Consider the following 20998-nt stretch of genomic DNA (forward strand, 5'->3'; position numbering starts at 1 on the left):
ACAAATCAATCACTGGGTTAAAACATCCCAATCGCTGGGTTAAAACATCCCAATCACTGGGTTAAAGCAAAACAATCACTGGATTAAAACAAATCAATCACTGGGTTAAAACAAATCAATCGCTGGGTTAAAACATCCCAATCGCTGGGTTAAAACAAATTAATCGCTGGGTTAAAACATCCCAATCACTGGGTTAAAACAAATCAATCGCTGGGTTAAAACATCCCAATCGCTGGGTTAAAACATCCCAATCGCTGGGTTAAAACAAATCAATCGCTGGGTTAAAACAACCCAATCACTGGGTTAAAACAAATCAATCGCTGGGTTAAAACATACCAATCGCTGGGTTAAAACATCCCAATCACTGGGTTAAAACAAATCAATCGCTGGGTTAAAACAACCCAATCACTGGGTTAAAACAAATCAATTGCTGGGTTAAAACATCCCAATCGCTGGGTTAAAACAAATCAATCGCTGGGTTAAAACAACCCAATCACTGGGTTAAAACAAATCAATCGCTGGGTTAAAACATCCCAATCACTGGGTTAAAACAAATCAATCGCTGGGTTAAAACAACTCAATCGCTGGGTTTGTCTATTTTCAACCCAACTTGGGTTGTTTTTAACCCAGCATTTTATAGAGTGTAGCATTGGTACATGACAGTAATCTGTGTTTTGTATGATATTGTCATGTACCGGATGAAAACTATAAAAACTTGAATTGTAAAAAAAGAAGAAGAAAAATATACTTTTTTTCAGTGTCCAAAGCGAGTCCGTCATCTCTCTACAAACACAATCCTCCCCAGCTGTTTGAACAAAAACTGGCATGGCATGTTTATATGCAAATTGCCATATTAAGTCACTCAACCGCTGACAGCCGTCTTTGATAAGTATCTCTGATCCATTCTGGGATCTTTTAGCGAAATCAAGGGGAATTCTTCATGACTCAAGATCACATTTATTCTTCCTCGACCTCCAGAGCAGGTGTGATGTCCCTGTGCCAGGTTTGGTCACATGATGATTATCGGCTTGTCAATCTCATCTCTTGACATGCAGACCATCTCAAAAGTGAAAAATCCATACGAACCCTTGAGAAACTGCTTCTTTCCTCATGATGAAAATTAACCGTGAATTTTACTGTCAAGCCACAGAAAACTAGCTCATGCTTATGGCTGTAAACTCTTTATGCATTGATGGTTTCATAAAGAACCTTCCCTCAGGCCAAATCTGCTACGCATGCAATCCACATGTTTCAGATGTGGGCCGGATCTGGGTTCTACACAAAGTTCTTTAGGTTTTTATAATCCATCCATTATAAAAGTGCTCCACATGGCTCCAGGGGTTAATAAAGGCCTTCTAAAGGTCTGGGTTTGTGTTAAAAAAAAATCCATATTTAACAGAAAATATTCTGCTTCTAGTGGACTGCCTTCCGTATTCAACTTACGCAGACAGTGTAACGCCTCTCGCAGTTTAAAATGCTTGTGCTACGCCGGACGTCATCTTCGCACCAGTTACACTTTTTCTTAAGTTGAATACGGAAGGCGGCCTGGTGGAAGCTAAATATTTAACTTTATTACGTGTTAAATATGGATATTTTTCTTACTCAAACCCATGGATTTGCTTCAGGAGGCCCCTGGAGCCGCGTGGAGAACTTTTATGATGGTTAGATGCACTTTTATGATGGTTAGATGCACTTTTATGATGGTTAGATGCAGGGGCGTAGCACGAAATTTTGGGCCCTGGGTACAAACCATCTTGCTGGGCCCCCGTACCATGTATGTGTATGTATAGAAAACTGACTTCTAAGGCCCCCCCCCCTGCCTCGGGCCCTGGTTACTCAGTACCCTTTATCCCCCCAGTCCCACGCCCCTGGTTAGATGCACTTTTATGATGGATATATGCACTTTTATGATGGATAGATGCACTTTTATGATGGATATATGCACTTTTATGATGGATAGATGCACTTTTATGATGGTTAGATGCACTTTTATGATGGATAGATGCACTTTTATGATGGATAGATGCACTTTTATGATGGATAGATGCACTTTTATGATGGATAGACGCACTTTTATAATGAATAGATGCACTTTTATGATGGATAGATGCACTTTTATAATGAATTGATGCACTTTTATAATGAATAGATGAACTTTTAAAATGAATAGGCACTTTTATAATGGATGGATGCACTTTTATAATGGATAGATGCACTTTAATGATGATAGATGCACTTTTACAGATGCACTTCAGCCATTCACTTCCATTATAAAGCTTGGAAGACCCAGGACATTTTTTTAATATAACTTTGATTGTGTTCGTCTGAAAGAAGAATGGATCCACAACTAGCTTGAGTGCGAGTAAATCATGGGGTAAATTTCATTTTTTGGGGGGTGAACTATTCCTTTAACACTACTGCAAGGATATTGACAGCGCCAATATCTTATCATCTGGGCTGTCATTGGTCTGTTACCGCTCGTCAATGTCAGACTATTTGAGATGACCAATCAAATCAAAGTAGACGGGCTTTATAGTCACAGATGCCACTGAGTGCAATGCTCGTGACGCTTCAGTAAACAGGTGTTGTAGAGATGTCACAAGTACCTGTATTTTTGTACCTGAAATTTTGAAAACGTGAGGATACCAGCACTTCTGTAGTACAGGTAATATTCAGTACTAATATAAAGCTTTCAGCCGCTTCCGTGTTTACAATGACCTCTCTAGCCCATATAGTGTCTGCGAATACACTATTTACATATTAATCATGCATCTGCAAGTCCCTGTGTGAATAAATGCCGCTGACGCGCGGTTTCACACACACACACACACACACACACACACACACACACACACACACACACACGTGACGCTCGAGGTTTTTTTTAGCCTCTAGCTTCTCATTACATGAGGACATGAAAGCACAAACTTCATCTCCAAACCCACTTCATTTTACCGATTAATTTGAGAAAAACTATCGACATATCATAAACACAAACTCAAAGCGCCTCACGGCAACCCGTCAAAATAAAAGTTTGGCTAAAATTGAAGAAAACAAATTAGGCTACAGTTGTCTCAATGTAATAAAACTATAACTACTACTAATAATTATTATTAGGTGTGCGAGTGCGTAGAGGGTTGCTTATTTTCACTTTATCTTTTTTTATAAACAATGTTCAACCTTCAAATGTTTAGCCTATTATTATAATGATTACCTGATAGCTCGACTCATGGCCGATCATTGAACTTGGGGAGGACTTTGGGGAAAAAAGTCCAACAATTACCATCATAAATAATAAAACATTTTTTTCCAAATAGTTAAATGAAATAGTTCCAGCAAATTTTGCTGTGGTACGAAAATTGGTTCTGAGAACCGTAAAATCTTTATGGTATTGGGACCGACTACTAGAATTTTGGTTTCGTAGTTAAGTAGCTAAACTAAACGTTTCGTATTTGACAGCTGTTTTAGGATAAAAATATTAAACAACCGACAAAAATAATCATGCAATCCAATAACATTTAGTCTAATTTTGAAATATAAAAGGACATTAAAGGTGCACTGTGTAACTTTTTTCCATCCGCTAGAGGTTGCCTGTTCAAAACAAAGGCGTAGTTTGATGAGGCCAAGTTTGAGCTCAGAATCTTGGGACATTTGTTCTTCACCTCACAGCCGGTGGGAAAGAATCGGGACAGGACTCGGACAGAAATCATGTTGATGGGTGTGATTATTAACGTTACTGTAGTGAAGCAGAGCTGGAGCGAGTGCTGAGGAGCTGAGCGAGGCCTCTGGAGAGTTTGAACAACACACACCTCGCCAGCAGCGGGACTTTTATTATGCCACAGTCGCCGGCGCCATTTCCTCTTTTCCAGTCGTGAGCGTGAGGAACGCAGCTGTTTATCATATTAGACACATCTGAGTGTGTTAAATGATGTTATGATGACGATACTCTGTGTGTTCTCTCAGCGGCTGCTGTGACACTTGTTGCACTGCAGTGAAAGTAAAGCGCTTCTGCAGAATAAAACTCGGAAACGAGGGTAACGCAGATTGCTGTGGTTGCTAGGGTGTTGCTATGCAGCTGTAAAGTTGTGTTTAGTGTTAGTGCATTGCTGTGTGGTTGTTAGGCAGTTGGTAATTTGGTTTAGCGTTCTAATGCATTGCTATGCAGCTGTAAAGTTGTGTTTATTGCTAGTGCATTACTGTGTGGTTGTTAGGGTGTTGCTAGGCAGTTGCTGATTTGCTTTTATTGTTTGAAATGCATTGCTATGCAGCTGTTAAGTTGTGTTGTTTAGTGTTAGTGGATTGCTGTGTGGTTGCTAGGGTGTTGCTATGCAGCTGTAAAGTTCTGTTTAGTGTAAGTGCATTGCTGTGTGGTTGCTAGGGTGTTGCTAGGCAGTTGCTGATTTGCTTTTATTGTTTCAAACGCATTGCTATGCAGCTGTAAAGTTGTGTTGTTTAGTGTTAGTGCATTACTGTGTGGTTGCTAGGGTGTTGCTATGCAGTTGCTGATTTGCTTTTATTGTTTCAAACGCATTGCTATGCAGCTGTAAAGTTGTGTTGTTTAGTGTTAGTGCATTACTGTGTGGTTGCTAGGGTGTTGCTATGCTGCTGTAAAGTTGTGTTTAGTGCTAGCGCATTGCTGTGTGGTTGCTAGGGTGTTGCTAGGCAGTTTGCTTTAAGTGTATTTATTGCATTGATGATGCAAGAATGCAATTGACTCCCTCAGACTTCTCGGTTCATTGGTTAAAATAGCAATTTTCTCGAGATTTGCAAATAGTTGGAAACATTTGGGATATTGTAAGCACTCAACTGAACAAAATATATAACACTGGCCTAGTGGTTTTTGGATATTTTACTGAAAGAATTTTACATAGTGCACCTTTAACGAAGCCAATTTCATAAGATACTAAATGCGTACATATTGTGAATGAACTTATTTACCTAGCGTTCCATAGCCGTCAGTGAATTAACTGAATGTTTAATGAAATATAGGTTAAATATCAGTTGACCCAATGTTTACTTTCTTCACTGTCGCAGACGGAAATGAAAAGACTGTCAAAGCTCGGTTTCAGGAGAGGAAGAGGAGGAGACTGAGAGAAAGAAAGAGAGTGAACTGAACGAGTGATGGAAATGAGGAGAGAGCAGGTATGACAAATAATCTGCTGTCCACTAACATGGCCTTATTCGTTTATTTGGCCTTTAAACATCTTAAAATGCACGTACGTATATCAGAGAAATCAAAAATGTTCATCTGGCCTTGGTTAAAGGTTCTTCCTGGAATCGTTCCTGGCTTCAAGTCAGATTTTTGATCCATTCCTTTAAGAATGGACATATAATCTGTATGCTCTAAAAAATGCTGGGTTAAAAACAACTCAAGTTGGGTTGAAAATGGACAAACCCAGAAATTGGGTTATTTGTAAGGGTCCCTTCACTGGGTTCAAACAACCCAATTTCTGGGTTTGTCCATTTTCAACCCAACTTGGGTTGTTTTTAACCCAGCATTTTTTAGTGAGATAATCTGTATAATAACACAATCAGTTTAGCCCTTGTCGCTCAGACAATAACACTTTAGCTCAGGCACAATACCGTGCTTAGCCTCAATGGAAATCAATTGAAACTTTACATTTGCTTTTGGAAATTGAGCTCTTTTCTTCCTCTGACGGATTTGGATGGCAGCCAGAACACAAGTCACTTGCACTTTTCCCTTCGGGGGGAAAAAACAGTCATTTGTGGTTTGCTGGTGGTGTTCTGGAGGCCAGCCAGATGACATTACAAAACCTAAGAGCTTTACACCTTTTAATTTTAATCTTTCTAGGTGAGGACACACACACACACACACACAAATGACAGGTGAACTGCGTCAACTTGAGAACAGGTGCATTCACAGTCATCTGAATTCATATCGGCCTCTATCAATGAAAGGCTAGACGAGCTTAACATAGACACATTTACAAATGCACAAAAACTGCAGTGTTTGGACACACACATCCTCCTTCTTTATGGAGAGCAACAGTCGGTTCCGGAAGTAAAAGTCTATTCATCTTCTCCAAAGGGAAATTGATTTTGAACGATAACTTATAAACCTTTAAAGACACAAACACTGTGAGAGACGAGGTTGTTATAGGCCTATTATATTACATTTTATTATATTATATATTACATTATATTTTATTAATAATATTATATTATATCATATTACATCATATCATATTACATTATATTAATTTATATTATATATTATATTAATTATATTACATTTGATTATATTATATCATATTACATTATATTATATACAACTTTATTATGTATTATATTAATTATATTAAATTTTATTATATCATATTATTTTATATTATATTACATTATATTATATTAAATTGTATTATATATTATATTAATTATATTACATTTTATCATATTATATATTACATTTTATTATATTAATTTATATTATATTACATTATATTATATTAAATTGTATTATATATTATATTAATTATATTACATTTTATCATATTATATATTACATTTTATTATATTAATTTATATTATATTGCATTATATTATATTTATTATATTATATTACATTTTGTTATATTTTATTATATTACTTCATATTATATCATATTACATTTTGTTATATTATATGACATTTTATTATATTACATTATATGAATTATATTACATTATATGAATTATATTATATTATATGAATTATATTATATTATATTAATTTTATTATATTAATCAAAATAAAGTAGTGTTGTGTTTCTCCCCGTAGCTGATTCGGTGGCATGTCATATTACTTGATTTTAAAATAAAATCCTTTGGGAAAAAATCCCTCTGGAACCAGCGCCGCTGAAAAAGGAGTCTTGAACTTCACCATCATGTCTCTTTTCTTCATCTCACAAGAATAGTTAGGTAACGAAAACTGTGAAACAGCACAAATAGAAATATGGGAATGAATTTGAGCTTCTTCTCCCGCTGGACGTCCATCACGAAGTGCATCCTGGGATGCCTTTATACCGTAAAAGAGGAACCCATGCAATTTAAATTTGACTGATAGGCACGATATAACTAACCAAAACTAATTTCAAGCATGTATGCGTTGTTGTGTAACGTGTCTGAACTGCTGACAGGTCAGTTCGCTGCTAACACACACATGTAAGCTGTGATACGCGGTGCAGACTCACCTGTCCAGCTGAAGTTTCAGGTGCGAGCAGGAAGGCCTTTCCTGTTTCCTTTGGTTTCTGCTTGTTTCTCAAATGTGGGACTAATTTTCGGCCTCCTCCAGACTCAACAGGGAACACGACAGGCTGTGCAGTGCCACATTACTAACCTCAATGACTAATACTGCTAGTGAGAGTGTGTGTGTGTGTGAGAGTGAGTGCACCTGATGTGGGTGTGCGCAAGACTTGAAGGGAGAGTGAGTGAAGGAATGCCTGCTTCATTGACTCCCGCCGCACTTTTATACACAAGGCTTATTAAGCTGTGTAAACACCGTCTCCGAGCCCATTCCCAGCCTGAGGGCGTTTGACATGCCTGTCCGTTGTTGTGGACCATCACCCAAGACCCCCCCAACACACACACACACACACACACACACACAACACACACACACTGTTTCCAGAGGAATTGCTTGGTTAAATGTCGGACATCCGCTTTTTAATCTTAAATGACAACACTTATTAGACATCATTCACCAGAGAAAAATATGGCAAGATGGCCTACTTGTTTTATGCGTTTATATCCAATTTCAGTCCATTATTGTATGTGCATAAAATGTGCTTTTTTTTTTTGCAATGTTCCAAAAAATGGTTAAAGTAAAATTCATGTCAAATACTAAGGACGCTTTTCCTGGTCCCTTTTCACTCCACAAAATGATTTAGTTTTTTATATATATAATTTATTACTGTAATATTATTTTACATAAAAGTAAATTTAAATATTGGTGTGTGTGTATATATATGTATAAATACACCAGTCATTAATTTATTAAAAAAATATACTATTAAAATAAATATTATTAAATTAAATTATAAATTGAAATTATATAAAGTGTTTATATATATATATATATATATATATATATATATATATATATATATATATATATATATATATATATATATATATATATATATATATATATATATATATATATAAACGCGTTACTAATTTAATGAACTTTTATGTTAAATAATACTAAAGTAATACATTTAAGTATATATATATATACACACACCAGTAATTTAATTTAATTTTTCAAACTAATTGAAAAATTTGTATTACTGTTTATTAATGTTTCAAAAGAATAAAAAATAAAATTCATGTCAAATGTCATGGATGCTTTTCACTCCACAAAAGTTTTTAAATAAATAAGTAAGTAAATAAAAAAATTGTAATATTAAAATAAATAATATTAAATTAATAAATTCTATATAATTTTATCTATCTATCTATCTATCTATCTATCTATCTATCTATCTATCTATCTATCTATCTATCTATCTATCTATCTATCTATCTATCTATCTATCTATCTATCTATCTATCTATCTATCTATCTATCTATCTATCAATCAATCAATCAATCATTATCTTTATCTATCTATCTATATATATATATATATATATATATATATATATATATATATAAAAAAAAGTTTTTATGAAATATGATCACGAGATTCACCCAATATATTACCCAGAGGCAAAAAGTGCCTCAAATGCTAATAATATGCATATGTACAGAAACACAGCGCTTCTTTGTTTTATATTCTTCTTCCCGTGCAGATGTTATAGAGCCTGTATTTCGCCGTATTCAAGGCGTTTCTGAAGTATATTTCTGTGTGAGAGTTTGCTTGCGTCAATGTGCTGATGATACGTCTGCAAGCACGCAGCATGCCACAGTGTTTGCACAGTTAAACAGACACACCAATACACACACACACACACACACACTCAATACAGACTTTATTGATGATAGAAAGTGAGCGAGAGAAAGACATGCTACTCCACAGACTTCTTCAGAAACACCTGATAATGATGGTTTACATGGCAAACAAATGTTAGAAATAAATAAAATGAAGAAATCTTGCTTTAAGGGTATTTTTACTTTAAAGAAAAGCATGATTTTTAGCAGTGATCTTACCAAATGCTGCACAATATCATCCCTGCATATCTCTACGTTTATTCCCAGAGTCTGAAGAGGATCAGAATTGGGAAACGCGTGGAATGTCTTTGCTCCAAACAAAGGCTTCCTTTGCGCTCCTTCTCTGTATTTTTGTTTGTCTAGCACATTTCCCAGAGGGGGTTCATTTGCATGGCAGTTTGAAAGACCGCAGGTTTAAGATGTGCTCCTTTCAGTGTCTTACTTTGAAACAACTTTCTCATGCGCCAGATAACCATTTATAAACAGAAAGGTTACTGTCGCCGCCAAAGGTGTCCGTTTACGGTGAAGTTCAGTTGAGCCATTTGTCACACCTAAACTCATTGTGAAAACCCTCGGCGTTTGAGTTGGGTTCAATCCATAATCCTTCAGACTTCTCCATGATGGATGTGGAAGGCATTAGGAGTCGTGTCTTTTGGGCACAGGTTTATTTAGGTGATGTACCCTCATAGAAAGCTCGTTCTGATGAGAAACCACAAAGTTAAGAAACAACGTAGAAGAACAACGGATCATCAAGTCATCACAAATTATGTTTTTCAGCGTTGCAGTGAAATGTCTCTATAACGTCTGCACATATAGAAGAATATAAAAGAAAAGAAGCCATGTGTTTCTATACATATGCATCTTATTGGTGTCAGATTTGGGTCTCTTAGATTTGGAGTTATTTGGAATCTCGCAAAATCATATAATCAGGTAATATTTCATCTTAATATATATTCATAAATAAAAAAAAAACTAATAAAAAAGGATGTTACTAAAATAAATAATATGAAATAAATAAGCATTATATATATATATATGTTTATATATATATATGTGTTTATATATATATATATATGTTTATATATATATATATATATATATATGTTTATATATATATATATATGTTTATATGTTTATATATATATATATATATATATATATATATATATATATATATATATATATAAATTATATTTAAGTATACACTGTTATTTATTTATAAAATAAGTTTTATTAATATTTAATATAATAATTTATTAATAATTTTTTTAAATGTATAATTATATTATTAAAAGTTTTTATTTATAATAAGTTAAAAATAAATTATAATATTAAAATACATACTATTAATATATATATATATATATATATATATATATATATATATATATATATATATATATATATATATATATATATATATATATATATATATATATATATATATATATATATATATATATATATATATAATATATACACACACACACACTTATAAAAATAAAATAAATAATATTATTAAAATAAAAAAGATTCCATTTAAATTATAAATTATTAATTTAATATTATTTATTTTAATATTATAATTTTTTACTTTAATTAATTATTTATTTACTTATTAAAAATGTATTTTGTGGACTGACTGGGAAATGCTTCCATGACATTTAATATGATTTTTTTTTAACCAATTTGAACATATTGCAAAAATAAATAAATAAATAAAAACAATAAAATGTTACATAAAAATAAATTGAGTAATTAACTCTTTTTTTTAATGTAGCCCCGCACATGACCTGCAAGACATTTTTTATTTTTTCTTGCACACTATTTAGCACTATTTACTAGTTTTTAGTCATGTGCAGGGCTCCATACTTTTTTTTATATAAGTCAGTTTAATACAATTTAAGTTAAAATGGCTTGAATAGTTCATTTAATTATAGGCAGCTCACTTAAAATGGGTGAAATTTGTACAGGGAAGCGTTTATTTCCTGAATCTTGTGGTCACTTTAAAAGATATAGTGTGTAAGTTTTAGCGGCATCTAGAGGTGAGGTTTTGAATTGCGCCCGCTTACCCCTCCCTGTCAAAGCACATAGAGAAGCTACGGTGGCTGACACAGGACAAAGATGTGGTCGTCTGAGACAGCAGAGTAGCTAGTGCTCTGTTGAGAAGTTTGTCCCTTTAGGGCCACTGTAGAAACATGGTGACGCAAAATGGCGACTTCACTGTAAGCAAGGGGTTTTTCTAGCACTCGGGAAGCGTTCCACCCATAGGGGCGGCCATTGCTAACCAAGCCATCACCTGCTGTAAGCATCCCATTGACTCCCATTCATTTTTCCGTCACTTCGACGGTGAAAAACTTTACATCTGAGGCGTTTAAAGACGCCATTTGCCCATTGTTTATTTCTAAAGAAACATGACAGTGTATAAAAGGCTCCATTACCTTGTATCTTACACTATCGCCCTGTAACCGCTCTCTATTGCCCAACCGTTTTTGTAAAAATAGGCTAACGATTGTGTCATAACCACGCTACTCTGTCGCACAGTAGAGAAATTACCACATATACAGGAAGAGAAGCTCGCAAGCAATCTTTACTGTCTATGAGGCAGTCGGGGGGACGTGGAGACATAAAGTCCAATAAGGGTGAAGCTCATAGAGAGCCGAAAGCAAAGGGACAAAATATCTCAACAACGTGATTCAGATTTTACTTTGCACAACTAGTAGAAGACTTACAGACACTAATTTGAAATGATTCGAGCTTTGTGACATGGTGCATTATCCTGCTGGAAGTAGCCATCAGAGGATGGGTACATGGTGGTCGTAAAGGGATGGACATGGTCAGAAACAGTGTTGCCACAGTTACTTTTAAAAAGTAATCTGATTACTGATTACTCCTTTAAAAAGTAGCTTAGTTACTTTACAGATTACTTGATTTTAAAAGTAACTAAGTTAGATTACAAGTTACTTTATTAGTTACATTCAGCAGTTGCCGACAACACCCCTGCCGCCTCAACATAGAAATGACGGCCGTTTTTTTGGCAACACACTTTATTGGAGGTGCCTTTTTAACAGTTACGTCAACAATGTATCCTGAGCTCTGCATTTATGCCCGAGCCTGACGGATAGATATGATGGTGCTAACTGCAACTTCGCTGCAAATGAGTAAAGCAAGCCAACGCAAATGGCCGTAAATGAAACTTTAAAATAAGTCACACAAAACACAATCATCTTCAATATAAATTAATGAGACTAATGATCTTACCAGTGCTTAGGTCGCTCTCTCTCATATTGCGATCTTTGAATTTGAAATGGGCAGCTGAATAAAAGGGTAGAATATTTTGATTTGATGTGAACTCCGTTAAATGAGCATATACCGCTGGAATTGAAGATCGGATTTATATTAATTTTGCTGAATTGTAAGGTAGGCTATAAGACAACCTGCATGTTCTTTTTTTTTTGAGCGCCGTTGCGAGCAGTATATAGTCTATCAGCCTGCCTCAGCTCGTCAAAAATGCCTTTGTGGTGGTATAATAACTAGCCTACTTTGTTTTTGATGTCAAAGTAGTTATATTTCGTTTCGTTTCTTTATTAAGTTCATTTAGAAAAATGTTTAGAGCAATTTTTTGTTTGTTAAATTAGTTTTAATTTTTTTATGTGACGACCCAGTGAGTTGACCGCATGTTTAATCAATTTAGTCTCTCAAACCAACTCTTGAATTGTCTTGCCTATATAAACTTTAATTTAACAAACAAAAAATTGCTCTGAACATTTTTCTAAATTAGGTTAATAAAAAAAACGAAACGAAATATAACTACTTTGACATTAAAAATAAAACTGAACTATTTTAATGGCTGCAACAATGTAAAAAAAAATAATAAAAAAAATAAAAAAACACGGGCTCCAGCCGGACTTGGGCTGAGAATTTTGATAAGCTGTCGGTTTTTACTAAGGAAAATGACTAAAATAGTAACTCACAGTGACTTGGATAAGTAACTTTAATCTGATTACTGGTTTGGAAATAGTATCGCGTTAGATTACTCGTTACTGGAAAAAAGTAGTCCGGTTTGAGTAACGCGTTACTGACATCACTGGTCAGAAACAATGCTCAGGTAGGCCGTGGCATTTAAACGATGTCCAATTGGCACTAAAGTGTGCCAAGAATCCCCCACACCATTACACCACCACCACCAGCCTGCACAGTGGGAACAAGGCATGATGGATCCATGTTCTCATTCTGTTTACGCCAAATTCTGACTCTACCATCTGAATGTCTCAACAGAAATCGAGACTCATCAGACCAGGCAACATTTCTCCAGTCTTCAACTGTCCAATTTTGGTGAGCTTGTGCAAATTGTCGCCTCTTTTTCCTATTTGTAGTGGAGATGAGTGGTACCCGGTGGGGTCTTCTGCTGTTGTAGCCCATCCGCCTCAAGGTTCTGTGTGTTGTGGCTTCACAAATGCATTGCTGCATACCTCGGTTGTAACGAGTGGTTATTTCAGTCAAAGTTGCTCTTCTATCAGCTTGAATCAGTCGGCCCATTCTCCTCTGACCTCGAGCATCAACAAGGCATTTTCTCCCAGAGGACTGCTGCATACTGGATGCTCTTCCCTTTTCACACCATTCTTTGTAAACCCTAGAAATGGTTGTGTGTGAAAATCCCAGTAACTGAGCAGATTGTGAAATACTCAGACCGGCCCGTCTGGCACCAACAACCATGCCACGCTCAAAACGGCTTAAATCACCTTTCTTTCCCATTCTGACATTCAGTTTGGAGTTCAGGAGATTGTCTTGACCAGGACCACACCCCTAAATGCATTAAAGCAACTGCCATGTGATTGGTTGATTAGATAATTGCATTAATGAGAAATTGAACAGGTGTTCCTAATAATCCTTTAGGTGAGTGTAGTTTCTATCATTATAGGTAGATTTGAACACACTGGTGTTAGTTAAAGTGTTAATTTTTTTAAACAAGTTTGGTTTTTGTTAGATATTTGATGCTGTCAAACGGGGTGTGGCATCATGATTGACAGCTGTATTGACGTAAATTGAGTTTGAGTCGTTATGTGTAGATAGAAACAGCTCATTCTAAGATAATAAAAACATAATGGTTTAATATGTATGGTCTTTATACACTACTAAAAATGTATATTATATTGCATTTCTGTCCTCGTGAATATTACACACTGCACCTTTAAGAGATCAAGTGAAGTAATATAATATCTGTACGTCATTACAGAAAGACAACAGTGGTTAAACTGTGAGGATGATAAATATCAAGAATGTCGACAACGTTAGAACACAGTTATGTATAATTAAAGTAAAATTTCACGAGAATTCACATGATGGGCAGATTTCCAAAAAACATATACTGATAAATATCATGGAAGCATTTAACAGCTCTTATGCTCTTTCCTTAGTTTTCATAGATTGCAAAAATATTTTTTGAGATTGTGTTTTTTGCAATTGTTTGTGAAATTTACTAGCAATTTCCGAGTGAAATTTTTTATTTTGGTTTATATACCATTTTTTAATTCTGTGTACAAAGGCATTGATCATGTGTTAATGATTTTATAAGTATGATTAAACAATTTCTTAGTTCTTAATATTCTGAAAAAATATAAAAACAAGAAGCAATATTGCAGAAATGATCCTTGGCACTTTTGCATTGGCTATTTGATATCCTAAAGATGATTGCAAAAGCAAACATAGCCTGCACAGTAAAATATCCTGCTATATTTAGCCAATATACCCCTAGAGGGTTAAACGAAAATAAAAACGTGTTGCTACAGATACTTCAGTGAGTCATGCACACAACTAAGATCACATAAGGTGAGGCGTCAGAGCGCCACCATAGTAGATTTTGCCAGTGATTAAATGCACAACACTTGAGATGCCTGTCTGTGTAACACTAAACACTGTGGAAAATGGGTTGCAGTAAAATAAAATACATAGATTGAGGTGAGGTGGTAACCATAGCAAGAGTAACCGCTGCTTGAGCGCCTTCCATGATGAAATCTATCGGACATTTCATCACAACACATAAGTTCTGTCATTACTTATCGCTTTATACTTACACGGTTGTAAATTGAAACATGTAAGACAGATTGTAAAACTAGCGTCCTGCAGTAAAAAAACAACAACAACTACAACATACGGTGTATTGTGATATACCTAAATCTAATGAAAAGAGAAATCATGACAATTACTTAATTTATTGTTGATGTGTTTGTCAGTGTTTTAAGCGCAATGTTGCAAGTTATCGAACCTGCCATGTAAAAAACAAACCATGACCTCTGACCACTTGTAGTCTATCAAGTAGTTGCGCTACTATCTAATGTTACGCATCACGATTGAGCTTCTCGAGAACCAATGAGGTTCATTCTAATGTTACGCATCACGATTGAGTTTCTCAAGAACCAATGAGGTTCATTCTGGTGTTACGCATCACGTTTGAGCTTCTCAAGAACCAATGAGGTTCATTCTGGTGTTACGCATCACGTTTGAGCTTCTCAAGATCCAATGAGGTTCATTCTGTTGTTACGCAGCACGTTTGAGCTTCTCGAGAACCAATGAGGTTCATTCTGGTGTTACGCATCACGTTTGAGCTTCTGAAGAACCAATGAGGTTCATTCTGGTGTTACGCATCAGGATTGAGCTTCTCGAGAACCAATGAGGTTCATTCTGGTGTTACGCATCATGTTTGAGCTTCTCAAGATCCAATGAGGTTCATTCTGGTGTTGCGCATCACGATTGAGCTTCTCGAGAACCAATGAGGTTCATTCTGGTGTTACGCATCACGATTGAGCTTCTCAAGATCCAATGAGGTTCATTCTGGTGTTAGGCATCACGATTGAGCTTCTCGAGAACCAATGAGGTTCATTCTGGTGTTACGCATCATGTTTGAGCTTCTCGAGAACCAATGAGGTTCATTCTGGTGTTACGCATCATGTTTGAGCTTCTCGAGAACCAATGAGGCTCATTCTGGTGTTACGGAGCACGATTGAGCTTCTCAAGAACCAATGAGGTTCATTCTGGTGTTACGGAGCACGATTGAGCTTCTCAAGAACCAATGAGGTTCATTCTGGTGTTACGCATCACATTTGAGCTTCTCAAGAACCAATGAGGTTCATTCTGGTGTTACGCATCACGTTTGAGCTTCTCAAGAACCAATGAGGCTCATTCTGGTGTTACGCAGCACAATTGAGCTTCTGATGAACCAATGAGGTTCATTCTGGTGTTACGCATCACGTTTGAGCTTCTCGAGAACCAATGAGGTTCATTCTGGTGTTACACATCACGATTGAGCTTCTCGAGAACCAATGAGGTTCATTCTGGTGTAACGCATCACGATTGAGCTTCTCGAGAACCAATGAGGTTCATTCTGGTGTTACGCATCACGTTTGAGCTTCTCGAGAACCAATGAGGTTCATTCTGGTGTTACGCATCACGTTTGAGCTTCTCGAGAACCAATGAGGTTCATTCTGGTGTAACGCATCACGATTGAGCTTCTCGAGAACCAATGAGGTTCATTCTGGTGTTACGCATCACGTTTGAGCTTCTCGAGAACCAATGAGGTTCATTCTGGTGTAACGCATCACGATTGAGCTTCTCGAGAACCAATGAGGTTCATTCTGGTGTTACGCATCACGATTGAGCTTCTCAAGATCCAATGAGGTTCATTCTGGTGTTATGCATCACGATTGAGCTTCTCAAGATCCAATGAGGTTCATTCTGGTGTTGCGCATCACGATTGAGCTTCTCGAGAACCAATGAGGTTCATTCTGGTGTTATGCATCACGATTGAGCTTCTCAAGATCCAATGAGGTTCATTCTGGTGTTACGCATCACATTTGAGCTTCTCAAGAACCAATGAGGTTAATTCTGGTGTTACGCATCACAATTGAGCTTCTCAAGATCCAATGAGGTTCATTCTGGTGTTACGCATCACGATTGAGCTTCTCAAGATCCAATGAGGTTCATTCTGGTGTTACGCATCACGATTGAGCTTCTCTAGAACCAATGAGGTTCATTCTGGTGTTACGCATCACATTTGAGCTTCTCAAGATCCAATGAGGTTCATTCTGGTGTTACGCATCACATTTGAGCTTCTCAAGAACCAATGAGGTTAATTCTGGTGTTACGCATCACGTTTGAGCTTCTCAAGAACCAATGAGGTTCATTCTGGTGTTACGCAGCACGTTTGAGCTTCTGAAGAACCAATGAGGTTCATTCTGGTGTTGCGCATCACGATTGAGCTTCTCGAGAACCAATGAGGTTCATTCTGGTGTTACGCATCACGATTGAGCTTCTTAAAATCCAATGAGGTTCATTCTGGTGTTACGCATCACGATTGAGCTTCTCAAGAACCAATGAGGTTCATTCTGGTGTTACGCATCACGTTTGAGCTTCTCAAAAACCAATGAGGTTCATTCTGGTGTTACGCATCACGATTGAGCTTCTCAAGATCCAATGAGGTTCATTCTGGTGTTACGCATCACGTTTGAGCTTCTCGAGAACCAATGAGGTTCATTCTGGTGTTACGCATCACGATTGAGCTTCTCAAGATCCAATGAGGTTCATTCTGGTGTTACGCATCACGATTGAGCTTCTCAAGATCCAATGAGGTTCATTCTGGTGTTACGCATCACGTTTGAGCTTCTCGAGAACCAATGAGGTTCATTCTGGTGTTACGCATCACGATTGAGCTTCTCGAGAACCAATGAGGTTCATTCTGGTGTTACACATCACGTTTGAGCTTCTCAAGAACCAATGAGGTTCTTTCAAAATTTGCAATATGATTAAAATTTCCTACAAATTCAAATGCTCTGCAGTCAGTCACCATCCAGTGCTGATATCATTGTACCAAACCACCCTGTAAACAACAAATAAGCATTATAAGATAAGTCTGGAAACACATATCAACTCTTAGGAAGAAGATATTTGTCCTTTGAGACTGCATGACAGGTTTACTTACCACCCCAACAAACTCTTACACACAGAGAAAAAGGGTCAAAATTGTACCTTTAGGGGTACAACAGCTTGTCGTTGGGGCAGTACCCTTAAAAGGTACCATTTTTACCACAAAAAGGTTCATAGTAGTACCTTAAGGTATGCATTTGTACTCAAAGGTACTAATATGTACCTTTTAGGAGTAAAAAAGGTACAAAGATGTCCTTTTAAGGGCACTGCCCCAACGACAATACCGAGTCTAAATGTGTGTGTTTACCCCACACTCTAGAAAATTATTGTCTTGGTTGATCTCAATCCCTGCAGTATTAAAGGAAGTTTTTATTTTTTTTTACTGAAATACACTAATAACAGTGCCCTGCAGTCTGAAGTCTGCAACTTCCCTGTTTGCAGTTGTCGTCTTGGTGAGGCTTTAGTGGGAAAAAAAATTACATTTAAATTACAGTGATGCATTATCTAACACCAGGAAATAATTGCTGATAGTTTAAACATGGAAACAAGAAATGCTCAAGGCTCATTTCCCTTAAATCAGTGTTTTTAATACAAGACCCCATTAGATACCACAGAATTTGGTTGCCGGCTCAGACTCCCACAGCCCACACAAGCGCAGCTGTCAAACCAAGAGGAAATACTTTGCATTTGTTTAAGGTCCCTCCACTGTCTTACATGTTTGTCAGGTGGGTAATATTACGATAGTGCCAAGGCAAGTTGCACAACACCTGAGATGTGAGCAAATATTTGCTTAGATATGGTCTCCTCACCCCAGATCAACATATCCCAGCTACGGTAATTAGCGTAGACGAGATTATATTCTTCCTTAAGGGCAATAGATTTCAGTTTATGATGAGAAGTAGACATGGTTTTGGTCATAAAAGGCATATAATCTTCACAAGTGAAATTCTGTTGCCCTCGTTTGGTATTACGGAAACTTTAAACTAGCTAAAAAACAGTTAAAATGACAATGTCAATGATTAAATAACAAAATATCACACTAAGTAGTTGTTTTAAATTGCATGCTTTAAACATTATAGAAAGGTTCTTAATGTAACTTCATATATACACTACAAATCACCAGAACTCAAGGTAAAGGTCACTTCAAAAAATGATGTGGCTCTAATGAATTGCACTTTACCTCGGGTACAAACATTTGCTTTGATATTTTATCTAGTACAATGACATTCAGACATTTCTAAGTGTACATTTTGGCACCTGGACTACATTACATTTAAGGTGTATCTTAAAAATAAAGGTTCCAAAAGAGGCACCATTTCAGGTTTCCCAAATAACCTTTCAGTGAACAGTTCTTAAAAGAAACACTTTTACTTAGTATGAAGAACATTTTAGTAGCCATATGTGCAGGGCCGGCGCTAGCCATTTGGGTGCCCTAAGCACAAATGCTTTGCGGTGCCCCCTCCCCTCCCCTCCCCAACCAACCACCCACCAAAGAAATAACTACCATTTAGAATTTCTTATTTAGGTTCTCTTTACTTCCAAAATAACTGCTGCAAATGAATAATTGGAACTGAACAATGTAAACACAGAAAGTTAAAAGTGCAAAAAATGTTTAGTGCAAATAGTATGAATTTTATGAAGTATGAATTTTAAAGTGCACATTTTAAACTGCTAATCACCATGCATAACTGCACAGTAGAAATTACTCAACAGAGGGACTACATCTCTATAAAGAGACCATTCTGCTATTCTATAGAACTATATTAAACACTACCATCAGTTTTCAGAGGCCCTACAGAGGCACACGTCTACATTTCTGCAAAATCAGCTTCAGGTCATCATATGACCGTTTCTGAGCCACGTCCCCATTGATAACCACAAGACAAAATATTCAGGGATTCTACTGAAAACCAGAGGGAGTCTGGCACAGAGATTCACCTTTTTCTCGACTAATTTGGTCTAGGCCTATGTTTTGAAGTACTTAAATTGTCTGGTTGTAATTGGTTGCAATCACTATGGCACATCCAGTTAGAATGCAATAAGGACTCTTATGTTTCTTCTGTAACATTTATTCTCCACCATAAGTCGGGGCAAGTTTGTGGTTCTGAAAATATACATACAAATTGGTAAATAACAATATACAAAAGGATACCAATAGCAGTACACATGAATAATGTGTAATTATGATAAATGGACAAATAACAGTACAAAGTACTAAACTGTTACACATGCAATGAAATCCGAATTTACTAGCCTATATATTGTCATTTAGGCTAGGCTTATTTATCATCATGTAAGAATCCTGTTCTGAGCGGGGCTCGAACTCGCGGCCGTAACGTCATTAGCGCCATTCCGGCTGCCTTTATGTAAACAACATAACGGTGCATTTACGGCATACACATTTAGCTCGCGAATGTACAACAAAGCATATAGCACTCATGGTAAATATATGTAAACATGTCTTGTAATTAATTATAGTACAGAGGAATACTCGTTCTCCATCAGAATTGTCTATGCACGATTGCGATAAGGATCTATGCTACTAATACTTTCAGTTCGCGGTAAACTATTTTTCACTCAACAGGAACAACACATAAATATATATGAGAAATAACCATAAACATCGGAACTTTAGTTTACTTTACTTACTTTTAACTACACGCACAAACTCGATAATAATCTCTGTGGAGAAACTCGTAGCTCCGCACTCGAAGCTTCCAGATGAAGCACTTACTCATTTCCTCTTTGAGAGGAGTGGTCTACAGGTGGCGCCAAAATTCTATTTGTAATTTAAGCTGCCAGTCAGAAACTCACCAATAATCGTACTTACATGTACACATGACAGTCCTTCATAACAGCCTATATTACTTTTGTATTGCTTTTGTATATTAACATGCTTTTAGAAATATTTTATTTGTTATTTATACTAGTAGCCTATTGTGATGATTTTTTCACGACTCAGATTTTTTGGTGCCCCCCAAGTACTTGGTGCCCTACGCGCAGTGCGTGATGTGTGTGTGCGGAGCGCCGGCCCTGCATATGTGCAATGGAAAGTTAAAAGTTCCACATGAAACATTCATGGCGATAAAGAACCTTTATTTTTAAGAATGGAAAACAACTAAGAACACTCTTGTTCGTTTAACTCAT

General features: G+C 36.3%; 2 protein-coding genes across 2 annotated transcripts in view; one reads left to right on the forward strand and one right to left on the reverse strand.

Annotated features, from left to right (window-relative positions):
• LOC137094628 (SAM pointed domain-containing Ets transcription factor) overlaps positions 1 to 7341 on the reverse strand; it is a 37505-nt gene extending 30164 nt beyond the window's left edge. The window contains exon 1 of the mRNA XM_067460477.1: positions 7191 to 7341. The gene's annotated coding sequence lies outside the window, so the exon portion shown is untranslated. The remainder of the gene's footprint in view (positions 1 to 7190) is intronic.
• The window catches only part of anks1ab (ankyrin repeat and sterile alpha motif domain containing 1Ab), a 119343-nt gene continuing 100882 nt past the window's right edge, over positions 2538 to 20998 (forward strand). Inside the window, exons 1-2 of the mRNA XM_067460476.1 lie at positions 2538 to 2665; positions 5035 to 5142. Coding sequence (XP_067316577.1) covers positions 5122 to 5142 — 21 coding nt within the window. The 5' untranslated portion in view covers positions 2538 to 2665; positions 5035 to 5121. The remainder of the gene's footprint in view (positions 2666 to 5034; positions 5143 to 20998) is intronic.

This window comes from Pseudorasbora parva, chromosome 12 (genome assembly GCF_024679245.1).
Source record: "Pseudorasbora parva isolate DD20220531a chromosome 12, ASM2467924v1, whole genome shotgun sequence".
Taxonomy (NCBI): Eukaryota; Metazoa; Chordata; class Actinopteri; order Cypriniformes; family Gobionidae; genus Pseudorasbora; species Pseudorasbora parva.